The 23197-nt window shown below is 42.2% G+C and overlaps 1 protein-coding gene across 3 annotated transcripts in view; it reads right to left on the bottom strand.

Moving 5' to 3' along the window:
- Pdgfd (platelet derived growth factor D) overlaps positions 1-23197 on the bottom strand; it is a 213358-nt gene that overhangs the window by 13211 nt on the left and 176950 nt on the right. For all 3 annotated transcript variants that reach the window (XM_059267278.1, XM_059267277.1, XM_059267276.1), the window contains exons 4-6: positions 17452-17514; positions 15389-15433; positions 12646-12844 (exon numbers count right to left, since the gene is read on the bottom strand). In XM_059267278.1, the coding sequence (XP_059123261.1) occupies positions 12646-12844; positions 15389-15433; positions 17452-17514 (307 nt within the window). The remainder of the gene's footprint in view (positions 1-12645; positions 12845-15388; positions 15434-17451; positions 17515-23197) is intronic.

Below are 23197 nucleotides of genomic sequence, written 5' to 3'. Positions count from 1 at the left end.
AGTTTCTCTTTTGATCCTATATGACCTTCAAAATAACAACAAAATCATTACCTGAAATTTTAATCTTGGCTCAATTTCATATAACCTGTGCATGTGTAACTTTTTTGAGACAGGTTTCATGTAGCCCAGGCTTGCCCTGAATTTGCTGTGTAGCTGAAAATGACAACTGCTGACTCACTCACCTCCTGTGTGCTAGGATTACAGACATGTACCACAAGGCCTTGCCTTGGTACCTTAAAAAATGATGCAAAAAGAAAAAAAGAAATAAACAACAAAATGGCTCGAGGTAAGAAAATGAAACATTTGGCAATTTAAAATAATTGCTTTTATCTTTGTCTTAAGAAACAAACACGCCGGGCGGTGGTGGCACACGCCTTTAATCCCAGCACTCGGGAGGCAGAGGCAGGCAGATCTCTGTGAGTTCGAGGCCAGCCTGGGCTACCAAGTGAGTCCCAGGAAAGGCGCAAAGCTACACAGAGAAACCCTGTCTCGAAAAACCAAAAGAAAAAAAAAAAAAAAAAGAAACAAACACACCCCAAATCCCAGCCGTTACTTAGATACAATCTGAATTATATAGGGGGAACATTAGGAGATTTGCACTAACGTTGTCTAATGATTTCTGGTGCTGGTGTTTACATATAAACAATACAAAGTAAAAGGTTTAATTTTTTATTTTAATTCCAAAGCCAATCAAAGTACTAGTGAGAATGGTATGGTAAGGCAAACAGGGTACATGTGTGTGCATCGAACCCTAGGTGAGGCAGACAGGGTAACATGTGTGTGCATCGAGCCCTAGGTGGGGCAGACAGGGTGCATGTGTGTGCATCGAACCATAGGTGGGGCAAACAGGGTACATGTGTGTGCATTGAACCCTAGGTGGGGCAGACAGGATGCATGTGTGTGCATCGAGTCCTAGGTGGGGCAAACAGGGTGCATGTGTGTGTATCGAGCCCTAGGTGGGGCAAACAGGGTGTATGTGTGTGCATCGAGTCCTAGGTTGGGCAGACAGGGTGCATGTGTGTGCATCGAGCCCTAGGTGGGGCAGACAGGGTGCATGTGTGTGCATCAATCCTAGGTGGGGCAAACAGGGTGCATGTGTGTGCATCAAACCTTAGGTGGGGTAGACAGGGTGCATGTGTATGCATCGAGTCCTAGGTGGCAGTAGTGTCTTGCTCTTTAGTGAGAATGTGATTTTTTTTATCTTATGTCTTCTTTCAGTGGGAAGTTGTTTAACAGCTTGGAGCCCCTGCTTCCTCCTCTAAAGCATTTAACTCTTTAGAAGGTTGAACAGAGTGGACCTGTTATATGATGAATGCTAGTTAATATTCTCTATTCACGTGATTCTCTCCACCTGTATTTTTCCCCCTTTAAAAGTCGATGGTTAAAATAAGGAAAGAAAATGCCAGGTTTTCTCCTCTCTACTTCTCTCTTTATTGAATATGCTGAATGGGGATTTCTATGAATTAAGAATGTTACACTAAACTCAAATCTAAGTTGTTGTGATGGTTGGTGATGTAGGCAGTCAGGTTTCCAGGCCCTCTTGTGAGGTTAATTGATAAGGTAAGATTCGTCTTAAACGCAGGTGGAAACACTCCTTGAGCAGGGATCCTGAATGCATCAAATGAAAATGTGATGTGAGCATTGGATTTGTTGCTTGTTGACTCTTATCTACTGGTGCAGTGTGAGCGGCTGCCCCCTCAAGCTCCTCCTGCTGGGGCTCCCCACAGTGATGGACTATAAGGTCAACCCCTGAGCCAAAGCAAAGCCTTCTTTCCCACATCGCTTGGTGTTTAGGTATTTTCTACAGCACCAGAACAGAAACCAAGACAACTAAAATTTTTACTTGTATGATTGCTGCATGGCTTACATTTTAAAAGGTGTTCTCAAAATCTACATCTGAATTCTCTGATTGATGCACACCCCATAACGACTGTACAATAACACAAGAAAATCCTGCACGCGCCCTTAGCACCTTACCCTGTGCACCAGCCAGGCTACCTCAGAGAAACATCACAGGTGCTGGCCGGGCAATGCCACCCTCACCAGCACTCTAGCTTCTGCAAAAGCCTTCGTCTTAACACAAAGCTGTTTGAGAAGCAGGAAGGAGTGATCTCTGGGGCATAGACCAAAAGCTAATGATGATAGTAAAATGGTTCTGAGAGAAGGAAAATTAAGAGAACACATAGATATGGGACAAGAGTTCATTAACTCCATACAGTCACAAAACTTCACTGGTAAGACTGAGTGGCCATATGGTCAGGTGACCCTTGTATGGGAGTTAAATGGCACCTGGATTGATGGGCTGCACTGAATACCTCTTCAGATAGACAGCTGTGCTTTGATTCTCAAGGGCAGCGGTTTATTCCTAGCTGTTATATGCTGAGCCCAGGACACTGTGGGGACTCAATAAATGCTAAATAATCACTGTACATAATTTATTGCTGTTTTTTCTTCCTTTGTAAAGACATGTCATAAGTTTAGCTATAATCAATCCAGCTTTAAATTGAATGAACTCTGTCTTGGGAAAGGGACCACTTTTATTGCCGCTAAAGCCCTGCCAACCACTGCAAGCAAAGGAGGAGGGACTGCATAAACGGATTAAGAAGTGCAGCAGTCAGCTATTACAAGTGTCACCTTGAGATAAATACTCATGCTGGCCTGTGCATTATTGGGCTGGTAGACCAGGCTGAGGTAGAGGGCCAAATCTGCTGCCAGTAATAATGACAATGCATTTGTCCAACAGAAGAGAAAAGAGATGAAATTAACATGGGGGTGGGTGGGTTCATGATGCCCACAAAGGTAAAGACAGGGCGTATTCACACTGAGCTGTTTCTTTACTGCAGCCTTGTGCTAAGCGACTTCTACATGTGACTACAGTTCTTTGCTCCGCACCTTTTTAAGGAGCATAACGGAAGTGCAGAGGACATGGTAAAGCTGCAGTCAATGCCCTTGCTTCTTTTGGTCCATAGCCTCTTTCCCAACAAGCAGATAGAGAGAAACCACTGGTGGAAGGAAGAAAACCAACATCACTGGACCGGCATCAGGCTCTTTTGAAGAATGCTGAGCCGAAGTTGGGGTAGTCATAGGTTCCACTCTCACATGCAGGGGTTCTAAGCCAATTTGCAGCATCCCTTCTCCATTAGGTTCCTTCCGCAATCTAGGTAAAGCACACAAGTCTAGTTCCCCTTGGAAAGACACCATCATGCTGCAGAAATGTTTCTATGGCCAAGCACTTCTCACTTCCACTCTCACAGGAAGAGATTTACAAGGCTGTCAGTTTAATGCATCAATCACTGGGTGGCAGCTGTCACCAGGGGATGGAGACCACAGAGGTACTCGGCTTAGAATGACAATGAACAGGTTCTTCTGACTGGAGGTAAATAATGTGGAAATTTGATCACAGGCATTCTGCATCATAGACTGAGTTTGCAGTCAGAGAAGACTGATTACAAAGTAGTACACAGAGTGAGTGAGAATGCAAGGCTTCGGGTGTTCTAGCTGGAAGGAGCACTCCAGTGTGAGCTCCCTGGGGACTGAGGAGGAGGGGCTGCCCTTCCTCTTCACTTTCCATCTCTGTGGCTGAACAGCAAAGGAGCAGCAAGGATATCCCAAGCTTAATGCAAATGTCCATCACTTTCATCTAATTGCCTTTATCTCGCCCAAGTGGACATGGTATTACAATGCTAAGTTTGCTTTCCCTTCTGATTTGACTCTCTCCATTTTTTAAAATGATTCTTTAACCTCAGTTAAGGCCTGGCTACTCTATACTGACAGTTTTCTAGAAATGATAAGAAGGTTTCAAGATGCAAAGCTCCTTCTGGACACAGTGATTCAGAGTAGAATGCTGCCCATGGGTAAAGGTTAGGAAGTACCTCCCTGCTACAGCCTCAGCCTTGACGTACAACCCAAGTGCAGGTTCCTCGAGCTGTGGTAAGAATTCTGTCTCTAAGCTAGAACGGGGATATGAATGGACATCTCTGTCCTATTTCTAATAGACGAGGGCTTAGGTGGGGGGAAGATGCGGCCATCTTGTCTCTGTCTATTAGATTACTAGTATCAGAAACTGTATCACATTCTCATACATGACTGCATGAAAACTCCATACAAAGTATGCACAAACATGAGCTTACTTTCATGATGGAGAAGATAGAATCTTTGAAAAATTGAGAAGAGACAAAAACAAAACCTAAACATCTCTAGTTCCTCTTCCAGTGACCTGTAAGGTTTAAGGAAGCAGACTAGTCATCATTATTTATCCTCTAGACTGTGTAGGTCCTGATGGGAGAAGCAGACACAGCTCATTTAAGATTTTCTTCTAAAACCACACAATATCCTCTAGTGCAGGGTGGAGCCAAAGAAAATACACCTTGTTTTTATGCCAGATTTTTTTTTTGCTAAAAACTGATATTCAATAACAACTACTTGAATTAATCGAAGAAATTATTCATATTCTTTTAAGCATAATTTTTCCAATCATACACAGAGGGAGAAATAATTCGAATCAGATTACCATCTCATATCCTGGGAAGCTCTTATCTCTAACCTAACCTAGGAAGTGGTCTGAAAGATGATAAATAAGAGCTGAGAAATCAGAGCTGGAGAATCAGCTGTTCCTTGGAGACAGCGCATGAAGAGCCGTGGCATCCAGAGCCTGGCTTCAAGAAGGCTGCCTCTCAGATGCGCACCTGTAGTGTTGAGGAACATGGCCCTTGCTTAATGTGGACCATCACAGCAACCCGGTAGGAAGAGCTAAGTGGCAGACACGGACGCTGTGGTGTGGACTTACAGCCTGGGGTGAGGGTGGGAGGTGAGAGAACAAATGAACAATTGGATTTTTATTTTATTTTATAACAAGCAACCAGGGCCTCTCAGCTCTTTTCAAGGTTCATGAATTCCTCAGGAGGAGTCTATCCACTTCATGGGCTTTACAACCTCACTGTGATATTTCAGGTCCCCTCTTCTATAAATCATACCCTAACTGCGCAAACTATTTTTATAGATCAATTAAAAACTGGGAAAGAACCTCATAATTATTTCATGATTTTTAGAAGAAATTAAGATCTTTTAAACTTAAAACCATAAAATGTTTTAAGTTTCATAATTCTTTTTGTAGGCTGAATATCCTAAAAATTAGAAGCATTTACCATTGTAACTTACAATACAATAATTGTCACCAGTCTGTTGCTGATTTCTAAGGTTCAAAAACTTCATGAAGCAATGTGGGAAGTTTCTGAGCCCCTGCACACTTGTATTGGTTTCTTGCACACATGCGTACTGGTTTCAAGACAAGCCTTTACTTTGCATATTACTATGCTAAGGAACTTGTCTACAAATAGTAGATAGTCATCCAAGATGTTCTAGCAAGTGACTATAGATAACAGAACGTCTGAAAGGCATTGAATTAGACTTGAAGAATATTGACACCATTATCAGGCAAGTCTCTGGCCCCTGGGAACACTACCTGGGCAGATGTATGCAGCCCATCTATGAAAATTAACAAGTGAAGGGCTGCTTAAGCATGGGGGAGGTTTTAACACATCCCTCTTTCTTACCCCTAAGCCTATGATTCTAAGCTTTTAAACACCAATGAATTCCTCACAGCTTTGTAGCCAGCAAAGCCAGGTTCATGACATGGCTCTCTACTTAGACAATGTCAGTGAACCTTTTTGAATTTGTTTCTCTTTCCGCAAAAACAGGAATGATGGTACTCTCATGCCATGCATTTATTTAGCTTGAATGAATTTCAAGTGTTTGAAGTCCAGGTCCAAATCCCAGCTCTCAGTAGGTATGACCCACATTAGTGTTGCTGACAAATGAGGTCAGGCTGAAAACAGAATCGCCTTCCAGCAGAAGTAGCTGAGGAGAGGAGGGTCATGGCCACCTTCATCTAAATATCAGAGGGGCCATGGCCAGGTGTGTTCAGTTTGATTTCATGTGACTTACACTGTTCTCTCAAGTAAAGACACTGAATGAGTTGAGTTTTCCTGCACTGGCAGTTCCTGTAACATATATGCTCATATTCAGGGTCATGTCTCGTAAATCTTGGTGGTCAAGAGAGCAAAAGGATAAGAACTTAAGAAAAAAAGTAAAGTTTAAGAGAGGAAATAATGATCAAAACAGGCTAGAAAGTTTATGGGTAGGCAGTATCCTAGTACTTGGCAATTCTTGTGTAAACTTTTAATGAGTGTGCCAATTATACAGACACTAAAACATGACAGTGTTTGGAGACTGTGCAGGAGACTCTCCAGATTACTGCATGACCTCAGATCCTTACAGGGGAGAGCACAGAGCTCAGAGAAGGAATTAGTTCTGCACAGAGCTTTGCAAGCGATTAACATAAATACCAAGTACCTTTCTCGGACCTGTGACTAAGTGTGGGATATCCTGCTACTTTCCCATCCTTATATAGTTTTGCAAAGTGCAGATATGACCATAGCTGTTTTACCTATGTGGGGGGAACAGAGAATTAGGTGTGATTTCCCCAAAGCTACTGTTTTAAGATTTGAGTTTGAATTGTACCACAGATTCACTTGGCTCCAAAGTCCTTTTTTATTTTTAATCTGCAGCAACAGCATTCTTTTCTTTTTTTCTTTTCTTTTTTCTTTTTTTTTGCTATATTTCAGAATTGATGGTAAACACTTTTAATACTTTGAAAACTCTTGCCTGGTGTTTCAGGAAGTGACTTGTTAGGAAAGGAAATCTATTGTGGTATTTGGTCTCCTGTGCCTCTGAGTGTCCAGCTTACACAGAGGGTTACAGAAACTGCCATTTCAAGTTTGGCTGGCCCAGTGCTCGCTGGTATCAGTCAAGGGCTTTATAAAAAACTTTCAAGCAGGGATTAAAGCTGTAAACACTTGGCTTCTCAAATATTTACTACCTCAGTATATTTGGAAACTTCTTGATATGACACATTTATTTTATCTGTTCTTCAGTTTCTTGTGGTCATCATTTACCTTATTTTAAAAATGAGTCATATGTTTTTAGAGATTAGAAAATGGAATGAAGAAAAGAACAGAATTGATATTAGATCCTTAGAACAATCTCAAAGTTACAATAAAAAACCATTTAGGGTCTGTAAAAGTCATGTATTTCACACTGTATTGTTTGTAATGAACTGAATACCAAGGCATTTGCTACACTGGATGTTAAAATATTGACAGGGAGGAGCACATGCCAACCTTGGTGGTATGTGCGTTCAAACTTGTCAAATTCTTTGGAGAGGAACATACTTTACTAATAACTCATAACTGCTAATTTGGAGCAGTCCAACACGTTTGCTAATATTTTATACTCTCCTCACTCCGAGGGGTGTGTGTGTGTAGGTATGTATGGGTGTGTGTCTCTGTGTGTGTATGTATGTGTGTGTGTAGGTATGTATGTGTGTATGTATATATGTGTGTGTGTGTGTGTGTGTGTGTGTGGCTAGATGTTGAACTCAGGTCCTTGCACATTCTAGGCAAGCATGCCTACCACAGCTGTTGTTTATAATTTCATCACAGCACGTATACTGTGGGCAGGCTTTTCCTGTGTTGGGCATTACTATGACATCATGTTTTCATTCTGAACAAACAAGTTTTCCTTCAAGAAGCAAGGAGCTAGCTCTTATCTGCATTGTTAATCTCCACAAATCATCTCTTACTTAACATCCAAATTTAGTATAACCTAGGACTGATTACTTCTTAATGTAGAAATGTCTGATTTCATTCTATGAGCTTAAATACACACTGCACCTAAGTTCACAGTTACATCATTTAAATGAATCATAGTTTAGCTTCAGTTAAACTACAGTGGCCATGCAGTGAGCTAGATGGCATTAGACAGATGCTCGAAAGAACATCCACATAATTTACCTAATTTTGCTATGCTCATTTGTGTAGTTATTAGAAAAAGTAAATAAAACTTGAATTAGAGAAGACTTTTTTTTTCTTTAACTTTTGGGCATCTGTGATGTTGGGAGTATAAGATTGATATTATTGACCAAAAATTGGGTTTTGGAGCTGTAGTCACCAACAGATTTCAATTTCACATGCTACCCCTCCTGTCCTACCCTGGAAGACTGAAGGTTGGGCTATTAACTTATATTCCCTGCAGTTCCCAATCCTGAGTAGCCAGAGTTTGAGCTTATCCATCTGGGAACTGGAGAGTGGGCCTTTATGGCACTCCTGGCTCGAAAAGAGTTAACGGTCCTGGATTTCCTCTCCCTCATTTCGAGCTCTCTTCTGGACAAGACCAGCTCATGTTCACCCACTTTTCCTCCCACCAGAGAAAGCAGAAGAAAATCATAGTATTGGATTTCAAAATATTCGCTGTTTGTGTGTCAGGTGTGGTGGCCTACAACTGTGATCCAAAAAGTGGGAAAGATGAGGCAGGAAGAATATTGTCAGTTTTAGGCTGGCCTGGGGTACAGAGTGTCACTATACCTTCACACACGCACACACACACACACACACACACACACACTCACACACACACACACACACATGCACAGACACACACACATGCACAGACACACACATAGACACACACACACACACAAACACACACACATGGGTTTTGATTCGCTACTGTATGTGTCCTTTGCTTCAGACCCTTGTCATACTTTATCACATTGTGTTTTTTCCCTATTCACATTCTAGTTTCGAGACTCTTCCTCCTCAGAACCATGAACAATGCGACTTCTGATCCCTGTGAAAACCAAAAGAGAGGGTACTTGATGAGTCAGCAAACGAAAAATGAAAATCACTGAGACTGATTGCACCATCTTATAATCCCAGCTATCAGGGATGCTGAGACAGGAGGATTGTAATTTTAAGTCTTTCCTGGGCTACAGAGTGACGTTAAGGCTAGCCTGGGGAATTCTGTGAGTTCCTGTCTCAAAATAAGAAGTAAAATGTGGGCTGGGCAGCGTAACTCTGGAAGCGTGCTTACCTAGCATTCACAAGGTCCAGGTTCAGCACCTCCTACCTTGAGACAAAAAGAAAGTCTACTTCTTTTCCTGTACAATATCATTAACACGTTTTATGGTGACAGTCGGGGATTCTTTGGTTTTATCTCAAAGGAGGGGTCACCATTGAGTGACTGCTTTTCTGTGTTCACTTCTTATACACTCTTCTCCGTGACCATCAGGACGCAAACCCTGGGCCTGTATTTTCTAAAGGCAGAAAAAACCAACTGAAATATCCAAGCCGACTTCCCTTCCTCTGTGATCTGAGCAGGTGGTTCAGCCTCAGTGGATGACAAACAGTCAGACCAGCACATTTATTCAGTGCCAGACAGTGGCAACTCGGCAGGGTTAAACGAGAGGTATGAGTCTGCCTTCGGGCTGTTTTATACATGAGACCAGAAATGGAACCTAAACCAGCAGGGAGAGAAATGCTGTTTACTTTGTCACAGACACCAAGTAGAACACTGCCTTGAATGCTCTGTCAAGGTTAGCTATTCCTGTAACCAAAGGCATTCTTAACAAAGCGACACACTTCTGTCTGTGGGTGGATTTCCACAGATTTTCAGAAATAGAGTGGACTGAGGAGGAGGGGAGAGCTAGGGGCAGAATATTTGTTAGGTGTGTGCAAGGCCCCAAGTTCAATCCTCAGCACTTCAAAAATTCACCAAATATCCAGTCACATATGAAATGCACATTAGACATATGGGCTGAATGCTGTCTTCACGGTGACTTTCAGGATCCCTCAAACACGCCAGTGAAAAACATCGGTGCCCCCACCTCTGCTCTCAAAGATTCTGGCCAACATATCTGGGGTGGGGCTATGCAGCTGTATTTCATAATGTACCCCATAAAATTATTGATTCAGGTAAAGTTAAGATTCATACAAGGTCCTGGATTGCTTATTCCCTAAAAAAGCCAATGTTTTCTTAGTGTTTGGTGTTATGTGTCTCAAGTACTCCTAACTTTGGATACAGCAGGGACAGAGTAAGGAACAAGATGGGAGCCGGGCGGTGGTGGCGCACGCCTTTAATCCAGCACTTGGGAGGCAGAGGCAGGTAGATCTCTGTGAGTTCAAGGCCAGCCTGGGCTACAGAGTGAGTTCCAGGAAAGGTGCAAAGCTACACAGAGAAACCCTGTCTCGAAAAACCAAAAAAAAAAAAAAAAAAAAAAAAGAACAAGATGGGTTCACCAAGGAAGTGATGCACACATATTTCAGAACTGGAAGTTGGTAGAGCTAGCTAAACATTCTTGAACAAGTGTCACATGGTTGAGGCTTGTCAGGGCTTTCTGAACAGCCCTCACAAGCAGCTGATAAGTACCTTACCAATATGAACTGGAGATACAAGAAAGTTCAGTGATTTAAGAAAAAAAAAAATCACAAAACCCCATAAGCTTAGGATTTGAACTCGAGTCTCCTGTCTCCCATACAACATAATTTTCAGAAAAAAAGAAAGAAAGAAAGACAGAAAGAGAACAGAAAAAAGCAGGACTCAGCAACTTCCCTCTGAGACAGGGTTTCTTGGTGTAGCCCTTGCTGTCCTAGAACTCGCTCTGTAGACCAGGCTGGGCTCATCACAAAGATCCACCTTGCTGGGATTAAAGGCGTGAGGCACCACTGCCCAGCCACTCAGCGATTTTAAGTTTAGTATTTGCGGAAAGAGGCATTAAGATCCGCCCTGAGATGCCTGAGGGCAGGGTCTGATGTCTCTAATTCTGTGTCTGAGAATGTTTTAAAATGTTTTCTGCTGGGATTTTCAAGACCTAGGTCTGTTCTACTATTCTATTCTTTGGGTTAACCTTGTGGAGACCCACCAAATACAGTAACACCTTAAGTAAAACCAATGAATTGAATCCAGTCTGAGCCCCAAGGACTTCCCCTTCTTGTTACTCAGATCCGCACACAGTGCATCTCCATACACCGGGGCACCTGCACCTCTTTCGTCCTTCCTCCAGGGTGCATACTTAGTATGTAAGATTTATGACCCAAGCCATGAGCAGAAAACCCTGACAGAAGTTTAGTAATTAGTCATTCGGGCTCAGTATTCTCACGGGTTGTGTGGGAGCAGCCTGGGCTCTGAGCCTGGAAACGCCCTTGACATTATACAGTGTGGGAAACAGGCCATGTCTTGGCTGAACACCTTCAAAGCCATGTGACACAAACCCTATGAGACTTGTTAGCATAACTTAATAACAAATCTTATCGAATAAAGCAAGTACAAAGCAGGAATTTGACTAGAGGTAGCCATGCTCTTCTCTGATTACTGGAGTTACACACCTAATCACACATTCTCTGAGATTATGTCAGTCTTCTGTGTGATAAATACGCAACAGAACTGATTTGTAACGTGTTAGAATTATTATTTGTCCTCAAATATTCTGTATAAACATTCCTTTCTGTTTCTCTCTCATTATTTTTTTTCCTCAAACTTACAATGAAATGTGCTCGGCTATGCCTTCAAACTATCCCATAAGATCTTACCCTCTTCTGGAACCCTTATCTTCTCAGCCTGTGAGTCACACAAGGTGCCTAGTACGTAGTAGATACGGATAGTAGATACGGATAAGAATGAACATTGTCAGCAGCAGGAAAAAAGCATGGGACTGCAGATAATCATATTAACTTAATAAATCTCAGAAAACAAATTTCACATTCTTTTTCACTTCTGGCTTCTAGATTTCATATAAGTATATAAGATCTTATAAACAGAAAACATGACAGTAGAAGCAACTACCAGATGAACCGAGGACCAGTAGGTGGGGGAGGTGTGAGAAGGGGAGAATGGGAGGACGCGCTCAATATGCATGTAGCATATGTTTAAGCAAACCAACATTGAATGGGTAGAACTGGACTGGTCCACGGAGGCCTCGCTGTTCACAGGGACCCTCTGGCCCCAACACTGGCAATCCTGCACCAAGCCAATACGGACAGCTGTCAGAAGAGCACAGCAGTTGAGCACAGGGACAATACTTGTATAAGCCAGAGACCAGGAAGCTCATGCCTTCACCGACGCCTAGCCGTGCAGCCTCCGGCAGGTGATCCATACACAGGGCCTGACTTTGGCTTCTTCCACTGTAAAATCAGAATTTACCTGCCAAGAAAGAGGAAGCTAGCCTGGATATTTTATTTTATATTTCTGTTGTGTGTTATGTATATGTATGGGTGCTTTTGTGCATTTGCGTCTGTGTATGCTGGCATATATGAACATGCATGTGGAGGCCAGAGTTTGATGCCTGGGGCCTTTCTCAATGGCTTTCTAACTCTTGTTTTTTGAGGCAGGGTTTCTCACTGTTCTGGCGCTACGCCTGCTGACCAGTGAGCCTAGAGATCCATTGTTCTCCGCTTCCCCAGTACTGGAACTGCAGGTGTGTGCTATCACATCTGACTTTTTGTCTGGGTTTAGATGATCCAAACTCGGGTTCTGATGCCTGTGAAGCAAGCTCTTTACCTACTGAACCATTTTTCTAGGCCACAGATACTTTTTATAAGGTCTCCAAACTATGGCTGATCTTTTTTAGTCATATACAAACAACATTTTGGACAAAACACAACTTAATTTGAAAGTGTTGTGACATACAGGTGCGATAATGGACTGATAATACTCACCAGACTTGAATGAATTAAGTAGATTATGCTACAGATTCTTATTATTACTTTGAGCACTCTTATTTACTTGATGAAGAACATCCAAGACTTTTCTTACCTTTGGACTTCCGGTCATGGTATGATCTGCCTCTGTAATGAGGGGTGTCCAGATACAAGTTTTCCAGATCATCTTGCCAAGTCTCTGGATTGAAGTGCTTAAGCAGATCTTCTACAGTATCGAATTCTGCAATTGTTTTGTCCAAAGCATCAGCAGTGAGCGTAGGGTCCGTTACTGGTGGAGAGTGATGAGACACCCCCTAAGAGTGACACACAGTTCAGTGTACTTAGAAAGGGTCCATTGCTGAAATACAACTATCATATAAACATACTGAAGGAACATAGATAGGAACACAATATATCATTAAAATATGATACCATGGCAATCTGGCACTGAACTGTTATATTAACTCTAATACACAACATAGCATGTGCATTTATGGACGTCAAAGCCAAGAAGATCATACAATGTTCAGTTCATTTGAGCTGAGATAATTTCAAAAGATATAGGCTAAGTAGAATATAAAAATTGACATCTGATTTCTTTGTTCCTAGTCCCAGATCATCCATATATTAACTAACAATAGAATTAAACTCTAATCTCCTTTCAAGCAATTTCTGCTGATATGATCCGTTCTCTCGTGCTGAGCTGTGCCCCATCCCCTTTCCACATTACTTCCCATGGCAGATGCTGTCTGAGCTGAATTTGACTGCACTCTGGAGACATTCTGATTTTATATCTGGCACTTTAACCAACTTATTTACTGTCAACAAGATAATTAGCCCTAAAACTGACTCTCTTAACTTATGAGAGCAAGGTTCACATGGGAAGCATATTAAAAGAAAAAAGTGAAAGAACTGCTCTAGCTTAGCAGTGATCTCAGTTTTCATTAAGAAAGTCTCAGAATATTATTTAAATGATGAACACAGTGCCTTTGAAAGTCCAGAAAGGGATTATGTATTTTGCCAGAAATAAAACATTCTCATGTAGTTTCTAAGCACTTACTCCACTAACCCTTGTGCAACTTGAGGTAAATGAGCCATGAGTCAAACATTTCTGTGAAAATTCATGACCCATTAACAGGGAAATAGGAAGAACTCAGCCTCAAATGATCATCTAAACATCTTTAAAGAAACTATCAAACAACTAAGGTCTCCCCATGGGTGAATACCTCCTATCACTAAAGGGAAGTGGAAATTAATGAAAATTTGCCTTCTTAAAACGGAACTGTAGGAGACAAATAGTGCAGGCATCAGAGCTTCCAGCCACCCACCAATGCTCGCACTGTCCTTCTATTCCTCCCTCTTCAACACTCATGGTTCATAGGTCTGTGAATGACTCACGATCCCTCACTTTCAGAGGACTGTACCCCAGTTGGTGAAACTACGGAGTCTGATGAAATCATCTACCATTGGCGTGACTCAGGAGCAGTTTTCATTTATGCTTTGTAGGAGGATTGGGGGGAATGTGGGAGCTGGGAAGTGCGGCGGGGACAGGAGATAGATTGGTGACTATGTCCCTTTTTAGACAGCCCTGTCAAAATAAGCAGATGTTCTCATCCTTTCCCACCGTGTGTTCTCCTTACCTGTCTGAGGCCACACAGGTACACAGCAATTGTTTATCTGGTCACTTGGCATTTGTCATGCATGACTTAAGAGGAATTTGTTAATAGTTTGAGGCAAGATAAAGACACATTCTATACTCACCTTGCTGATGATAAATAAAACTTCAACCAGGTGCAGACATATTGGTTTCTTCATTCTTTTTTGTTAAATGTCTTACATTTATTTATTTTATGTATATGAGATGAGTGTCTGTATTAATACATGCATGTATTAATATGTGTCACATACATACATGCCTGGTGACCACAGAGGTCAGAACAGCTCCAAATGGAGCTATGGTTGTTTGTAAACTACCACAGTGAGTACAGGGACCTGAACCTGGGTCCTCTGCAAGAGCAACTTAACTGTGGAACCATCTCCCTAGCCCCTGTTCCTTCAGTTATTGACAGTCTAGTTCTTTGAACTAGGTTTTTTTTTTTTTTTTTTGTGTGTGTGTGTGTGTGTGTGTGTGTGTGTGTGTGTGTGACATAAGCTGAACTCTGATAGAGACACATGATTTTGTCTTCTACAACTCTCTTGATACTCACATGCTTGGGGTATATGACACTTATAAGTCAGACTGTAATTACAAGTCTCCACTCACCCTGTATGGATAACTAATTATTTGCTCCATCCCCAGTGGTTCATATTCACCATACAATTAGCCTTATATCACAATGTGTTTCTAATAACCCACAAGTTAAAATGAGTTGACCAAAGTTATGAGATTGGCAGCATTTAAAAGCTTTGAAATAAAAGTAAGACCGTCCATCAAGCCATTTACACATAAGTAAAAGCTTCCTGCTATAGCTCTGGGAAAAGTGGCTGCAAGAAGCATTCTCAGACGGCTCTCTACAGTGCCTGGAGTGTTGCTGTGTGCACAGACATTTCTACAGTGCCTGGAGTCTTGCTGTGTGCACAGACATTTCTCCGAGAACAAACTCTTAAGGGACTCTCAGTCCTGGAATGGAGTCGGCGTGAGCTGAGAGGCTAGACTCTCCTCTAACTCTGAGCTGGGGAGAAAATTCAAACCGCACATAAAATCAAGACTTGTCCTTCTGTATGAGATCCATGGGTGTTTTCCAGGTTTCATTTAGGGAACTGACAGACACAGGATGATAATTAAGAATGCATTAACAAACCTACAAGAATACTTGCTTCTGAAGTAAATATTAAAAACTTTTGAGAGAGCCACTTACATGTATCTCCTTCAGCTGCACCACGCATTTGGTTGCATTGAGCTTCTGTTACATATTTATAAAGATAAATTAGAATGTTAAATTAAAATATTAATTGAATGAAAATCACCACAAAAGCATGCCTACTGTATAGAAAATAATCTCTGAACTAATTTTAACAAAACAAAATATGGTTGACATAGAACTTGATAGTTGGTCTAGTGATCCCTCACACTGCTCTAAACAGATCTAAAAAGCACAAACAGTTTTCACAGAGGAAGGGTGACAGAGAAGGGGGAGGGTGGAAGAGAGCAGCGGGCGAATGAGAGCAAAATGCACAGCGTCTATACAATATGTATCCCCGAAACTCTTTCTCGCTGTATACTAATGAAAATTAATTGAAACAACAAACAGAATATTTGGTTCTTTTGCTCTTCCAATAGTGTTAAAGCCTCAGATCTTAAACCAGAAGTTTCCAGTAAATATTGACCAGGGCTGAACTTTGCCAAATATTCCAAAGATTAAGCCAGTCTTCCCCCTGTTTAAAAGCCTGGATTCTGCTTAATTAGGTAAAGGCCATGTAAACTGTTTGGCTCTGCACTTAGAGCAGGAATAATCAGACCACCCTGAACCACCATGACGGAAAAGAAGCCGGAGAGTCCCTCAGCCCTCAGCCCTGTCTTCAAAGGCCACTGCTGTGTACTCAGGGTCATTAGCCACAGGTGGTTAAGTGCCCTAAGGAACGTCTCCATAGTGCCTGCCTTGTTTTGATGTCCTCCACCTGACAGAGTCACCTCCACTGAGCTAAGCACAGTGAGACTCAGAATGTCACCACCAGACCCTCAGTACTCTGTTTCTGTCTAGTCCCTAATGCACTATTTGTTTTAACTTTTTGATAATTTCATGCATGTATGGGATGTGGTATCACTGAGCTTCTATTATATATTTATGAGGATAAATTACAATGTTAATTGAATTAAAGTTACCTGAATTTTAATTCCTTCCTCATCCTTTCTCTTCTAACTCCTTCCCTATTTCCTCAGCACTTTTCCTCCCAGTTTCATGGGCTCTTAAAAAACAAAACCGGAACGCCCATTGAGTCCCCTTGGTGCCGCTGTGTATTCTCAGGTGTAGGACAAGCCACACTGTGGGCAGCCACTCAGGGGCCATGGTCCTCGAGAGAACCGACTTCCCACTCTCCTGAAGCCACCGATCGCTCCTCAGCTAGGGAGAGACTCCACAAGCCTCTCCACCCACAAGTGATTTTGTGTGGTTTGACCGTGTGCAGGCCTTGTGCATGCAATCACAGCTGCTGCTGGCTCATGTTTGCAACCGCCTTGTCATGTCTGGAAAATACTCACTACCTCTGGCTTTTACAGTGCTCGTACTTCCTCTTCTTCAATGATCCCTGAGCCCTGGAGGCAGAGGGTGTGTATACAAATTGATCAACCTCATTGGGGGATTCCAAAAGACACAGAATGCAGACTTATTGAAACTTCGCCATAGAGGGAATTAAACACATTGCTTCAGTAAGAAAAAAATAGCATTGGCTTAAAAACAGCAACACTGACTCAGCCACATAACCCATGTTAGACCTACAGACACTCGCTCCCCATGCTTAGGCCGGGCTGAGAGGAGCTTGGCTTTATTATCTTGTATTTTATTACTGCAAAAGTTCTACGTGCAGGATTGGTGAAGGCAAGATCTGTTCTTCCCATACAAAGCAGATAAAGAGACAGGATCCTGAGAAATGACTAAATTTGGAGGAAACAAAATGAGACAAGAACTGTTTTATAGCACAGGGTAAGATGTGTGGTATGTCCCACCCGAAGCACTGTGCATGGCTAATTTTCACTAAAGTCATATTACTGTAAACACTGAGATTTTCCCAGCCTGAAAAGACCCTTGAAAATGCAAACACTAAAGAGCAGCCAACAGGGGTGTTCCTGAAAGACATGGGGGAGCTCACACTGCCTGAGATCTGGCTCGCAGTCAAGCCCGAGTTCTTAATGCAGCTGAGGTCCCTCGGAGGCTGACCTGATATCTTCTAGCAGTTCACTGGCAACAGATAATAAATTACTCACAGAGACAGAGCTTGTGACTGATTCCCAGTTGGTCTCTGAGGCTGCTTTAGGTTGGAAATCTTCCTGGAAGGTAAAGACACATCCATGAGTAGTAAGTCACCTGTCTGTTCAGTTCACTACACCCATGGTTGCAGCATCTCAGCCTTCTGAACCTCATTCCGACTAAGTGAAAACACGAACAGGACTCCACTGTTAACAAGCAGGTCACTGTTTCTGTGAAGCATCTGTCCACAAGAACCCCTTGCATTCCAAACGTGGACACCTGTGCTCACATTGTCATATAAATATGGGAGAAATAGAAAATGTACAGACAGAAGTTCAAATTCAACTTGGCCGTCTATTGGTGTGTGACCTCGAATGACCTTCTCAGCCTCTAATTCTTCTCTTCTCCATCTGTAATGGGCTATGGTGTTTAAATTGCAGAGCTGTTTCAGGAATTGAATGTAGTAATTATGTAGTTATAACTGTCATTTAATAAGAGCTTAATCCAGAGAAAGAATAATTCTTGTCATTCTTGATGTCCATTTGGTTTAAGCTAGGTTCTAAATCCCGTTCAATTCCACCTGCTAAGCCAGTCCTCAACAGCAATGATCTTTTCAAAGATTAATCTCTAAAGGCTGTCCCAGACTCCATTAACAAATGTCAGAACGAATGGCAGGGGGAAGACCGTGACTGGGGGTCTGACAGCAGGCAGACAACAGAGTTATCTCCATCAACAGCAAGAGGATCTGTGGTAGCTACTGCCCTCACAGGAAGAATTCTCCCAAAGGCAAACTTATCTTCCATCTTCATGCTACTTTCCCATTAATTACTCCAGCACTAGTAAATCACACACACACACACACACACACACACACACACACACACACACACGGAAGGAGATCTGAGTCTACTATTTCCACATGTCACCAGAAGCTTCTTGCTTCAGCTAAAATTAGTCATCCTGGTAATTTCTTCCAGACTGAGTTGAGTTTGAGGCATTTTCTGATGATATTAAGGCATATTCAGTGACTCAAGCCTGAAAGCTTATTTGCTTAAGTATGCTTACTGAATCAGAGCTGAGAATCAGTTCTAAATTTCATTTGTACCATGGAGGTCAGAAAGTGCATCTTTTGAGTGGTCATGATGACATTAATTTCTGTATAAATGTTGGCATTGAAGGAATGTCAGCTGTTCACCTAGAGAGAACTGGATCACATATGAGGTAGGAGAAGGCAACTGGCTATTGACCATTGACCATTATTTTAATCCAACCTCAGTGCATAAAATGAAAGAAACAGCCAATGTGTGAGATGTGGACACAGGGAACAGAAAGGACCTGTGGTAGAAAGATGCATCCAAACAAGGGAAGACTGTGGCTTACAGGAGCCTCTTGGAAGCAGACGAGCAGACGGCCCTGGGAGAGAGGCAGGGTTTCTGTGGGAGATCACACTGCCGGGTGTGTGAGTGTGCTTTCATTCATACCCACATACTCCATACTGTCCTTAACAGAGAAACAAGAAATCTTTAGTTCAAAGTTTTGGACGTCCCCAAAGTCTGAAACTGGGCAGCCATGTTTATTAGGCCTCGGGCAAGGGCCTAAGGGCAGGTGACAAGACTGTGACAGCCTGTGTGAGAGGGAGAGAGCACTCTTGAAACAGGAAGTCCAGAGGCTGGAGAACTACATTAATTAATCCCAGGTGGCCTAAGGAAATCACATGAGGCTCCAACTTTTAAAGTTTTAACTACACATTGTCACCAGGAAAACAAGCTGCCCAGCACATGAGCTCCTGGGCTCACACTCCACCCATACCCAAACCACAGTACCAGGCAAGGTAATGCCACAAGCAATTTGTAGATCCTACAGTTTTCCTTCCACTTGTTCATGGAACATTTGTTAATTACCCACTACGTCAGAGTGTAGTCTCTAAAGTGAGGTTAATAAGTGAGTAAGACAGCACTTCTTCTCCCAAGGACCTTGAAATTATTAAAGTCATCTGAGTTCTCTGATATCACTCTGCTCAGATAACATGGAAGGTGGCAGACAACTGCACCTGAAGAGGAGGTGGGGTGGGAAGATTTTCCTGCCAAAAGACCTGGAATCTTGCATGGTAAGCAGGTTAGTTCCTAGAGAAGGCTAAGGAGTTGAGCATGGTGTCTGAGGTACATATACAACATGCAGGATAGAGCAGTCAGAGGAAGCTTCCTGTGGGCAGTGGATCTCACCAGAGACTTAAACTTGAGACAGATTTGGGAACTTTCCACACATAGAAGACAACAAAATCAAGTGATGGATTGGGAGAACAAGGCAAAATCAAGAATGGCTCTTTTCAAATTTCAGAACTAGAAACAGTTTTAGGATTTTCTAGTCTAATTTCCTCATTGTTAACAATTTATAAACAATAAATGTGTTACATATAATCTCAGGGAGACATGTGGCAGGCTCTGGGATGTAGACCCCTTTGGGTGAAGCTAGAAGCCGTCAGTGGGAGCTGTGGAGTGCTCCTTCCTGTCACCATAGCTGGCTTAGAGAATGTGTGGGGCAGAAAAGACGGAGCTGTGCCTACACTGCAGGCAATACAGGAGCAGAAAGAAAAGCAGTGTGTAGGTCTGGGAGGTCTTCCTGCCAGAAGATGGCAATGCCTAATGGATTCCATGATTCCAATTTATTTCCTCATATAGATGCACAGGTATTTTGTTGGGTAGGAAGATGGCTCAGTGGGTAAATCACCTGTCATACACACATGGGGGTCTGGGTTTGAATCCCTAGAACTCATGGAATACCAGGTATGATGATGTGCATCCACAATGACAGTGCTCCTGTGGAGAGATGGGAGGAGGAGGCAGCAGAGTCCCATCGAAGCTCAACGGCCAGTAGCCTGGCATCAATCCCTGAGTAAGAGACTGTCTCCAACAGGCTGGAATGTGAGGACTGACTACCGAGGTTGTCCTCGAATCCCACATCTTCACGGTAGCACTTGCTCAATTACACTCACACACACACGCACACAGAGAGAGAGAGAGAGGGGGGGGGGAGGGAGAGAGAGAGAGAGAGAGAGAGAGAGAGAGAGAGAGAGAGAGAGAGAGAGAGAGAATATGTATGAGTATGTATGAGGCCTTTTCAAAGTATAAAAGGGCTTTCATGTGTAAGTACCTAGACAAATGTTACACAGTGAATTTCAAGTTTATTCTCTGTGTGAATTACAGAATTCCTGCCAGAAACTGTAACAGGAACAAATGATAAAATAATTCATTACATTCCAGATAAAATACAACTTCATCTTCTCTTAGTCATACAAATATGAGACATTTAAGAAAAGCCAGGTTCTATGTTAAGCTTGCCATAATTTATAAGTGACATATTTAACATGAACTTATGAAAGGGAACAGCATTCTTTAAGAGAATAAGACACTGAGCCTCCCAAGTTTTAGATCTGAAAGAAGAATCTTGGCCTTGAGAAGGGGGGATGGATACAATTTCTAAATACATCCTGTGTGATCATTGCTCATCTCCTCCACTAAAGCACCACATCAAGTCCAAGATCCTAGCAAGCCTCTGGACGCCTGACAGTACTGCTTGAATATTCCTGTTCTGGTGGCAGCCAGCAGGGTGCTGGAATTGCAAACCACTGCAGACCTCTGCTCAAGCTGTTCAGTGACTGCTTTCCATGTGGGAAGTCCCTGGGTCTCCTGTCTGTGAGACCTCATTGCTGTGTCCTTCTCTCTGACTTGGGGTTCTGCTTTTCTCACCGACTTCATTATGTCAACAATGGCCTGGCCTTCTTAGGGTCCTCAGATAGTGTCCAGCTTCCTTTCCCTTGATCAGATGCTGTTTTCTCTGTCTGAAAGCAACTCCTTCAAATGTTTCTGGAGCTGGCTCCTCAGCAGTTAGTTAGCTGCTGAAATATCAGATCTTTAGGTAGAGCCCGTGGGCTCCTTAAACACATCCTCACTCCAGGTCACTTGTGGTCTGCCCTCTTAACCCATTCATTGACATTGTTAGGAATGTCTGGAATGATTAATCTCCCATTTCTTTGCTGATGACTTCATTAGCTAGAATGGCAGAGACCATAGTCTTTATTTTCTACTCAACCTCAAGTGCTTAGGTGCGCTTTCAGGATAAACTTCTCCTAGCTCCTAGTATCCTTAGGAGTGAGCAGCAGAAAGAGGCAGCATTCACCTTGACTGGTAGGTCCCTGTATTCTATGATTTAAATATCACCATGACTAGCCGATGGCTCCTTCTCACGAGTGCTCTCAGCAGAACAGTGGCCGCACTGTCACTTGAAGTGAGGCTAAAATAGAACAGTGAGTGATCATTGGAGATGTGTCAAAACATCAGTGTCTAAGAACACATTTCTGGTCTTTGTTAAAACACACTCATGCAAACACTTTAACAGCTGTGTCCCATCCCAGGGAGAGATAATGATTTCCTAACTCCAGAGATCTGGTGTATATTCCGATCTCAGTTTCTTCTGCTCTGAGCTGTAGTATCCACCAAAGAATGGAGGAAGCCCATGGCTTGGCTATTTTGTTCTTCCAGTCTGTACAGGGGATCGCCACACTTTAGTATGATGGGGAGCTTACTGTACCTTAGAGACATCATAGACATCCACCTTATAGGAGGAAATGACTTGTCTAGAGATGAAAAACGTGAGCTCCAAGAGCTGAATGAGTCGCCCAGCATACCTCCACATCAAGTACAGAGTTAGCTCTCAAATAGCTACTTTGTCTCTATTGTGACCTGTTCTTTTCAGCTCAAATAATATTATAAATCATTCTACAACCACAGGCATTGCAACCTACATTGCTTTCATATAAGAATATATCATTTAGTATGGTATTTTTCTTAGCTCACATCCTCGTGTATAAAAGTTCATAGTTACATTTTGGCAGTAAAGCTTATTGTTTGGTAGGTGCTCTCATTTCCTGCCTCTCACTCTTCAGGTTAGTTTACAAAGCAGACATGAGTCTCTGATACTCAGTTTTAAACAGCACAGCAAACAGAGTTTGATTTACATGGGGAAAGAATTGTTGTGGTGATACATAGAACTGAAATCTCAAAGTATTACATGGAAACACAGATAAGCATTTTATATCTGTGCAGTAAGGAAGCAATATTTCTTTTGAAATTTTATAGTTACATTTACTATTTTCTTTGTGTGGATGCATGTATTTGTGTGTGTGCGTGTGCGTGTGTGTATGGGTGCATGTACCCTGGTACCTGTGTGGAGGTCAGAGGACATTTTTTGGGAGTCAGTGCTCTCTTTTCACTGCATAGACCCAGGCATGGAACTCAAGTTATCAGACTCAGTAAGAGGCAAATCCTCACGAGTCCTAGAAGCAATATTTCTAACCATAAAAGCCAAACTTGAAAAACATAAAAACATATACAATGTGTTGGTAGAAAATCTGTAAATCCAAAAGATATCAAAACAAAATTAAAAGTATAAGGGTAAACTGATAAATGCACATACGAGAGAAGTAACAGACAATTCATATCTTTAAAATAAAGTGAAGTCATAGATGGTCAATTTTGATACCATGTAGTTTCACTAGAAAAATGTGCAGGAATGACTGAAGAGGAGGTAAACACATATTTACAAAGATTCTGATACTAGTTTATCCTGAATGGTAGATGGCTTGTTTTCTTCTTTTTGTTCATATATTACAAAAATTTCATAACATTTCATAACAAGCATCTAGTTTTAATAACATAATAATTTTTTTCCAGACAGAGTTTCTTTGTGTAACCCTGGCTGTCCTAG

The sequence above is a fragment of the Peromyscus eremicus genome, chromosome 7, assembly GCF_949786415.1.
Source record: "Peromyscus eremicus chromosome 7, PerEre_H2_v1, whole genome shotgun sequence".
In the NCBI taxonomy this organism is placed as follows: Eukaryota; Metazoa; Chordata; class Mammalia; order Rodentia; family Cricetidae; genus Peromyscus; species Peromyscus eremicus.
The sequence above is the reverse complement of the archived record's forward strand: the minus strand, read 5'-3'. Positions and strand labels throughout refer to the sequence as shown.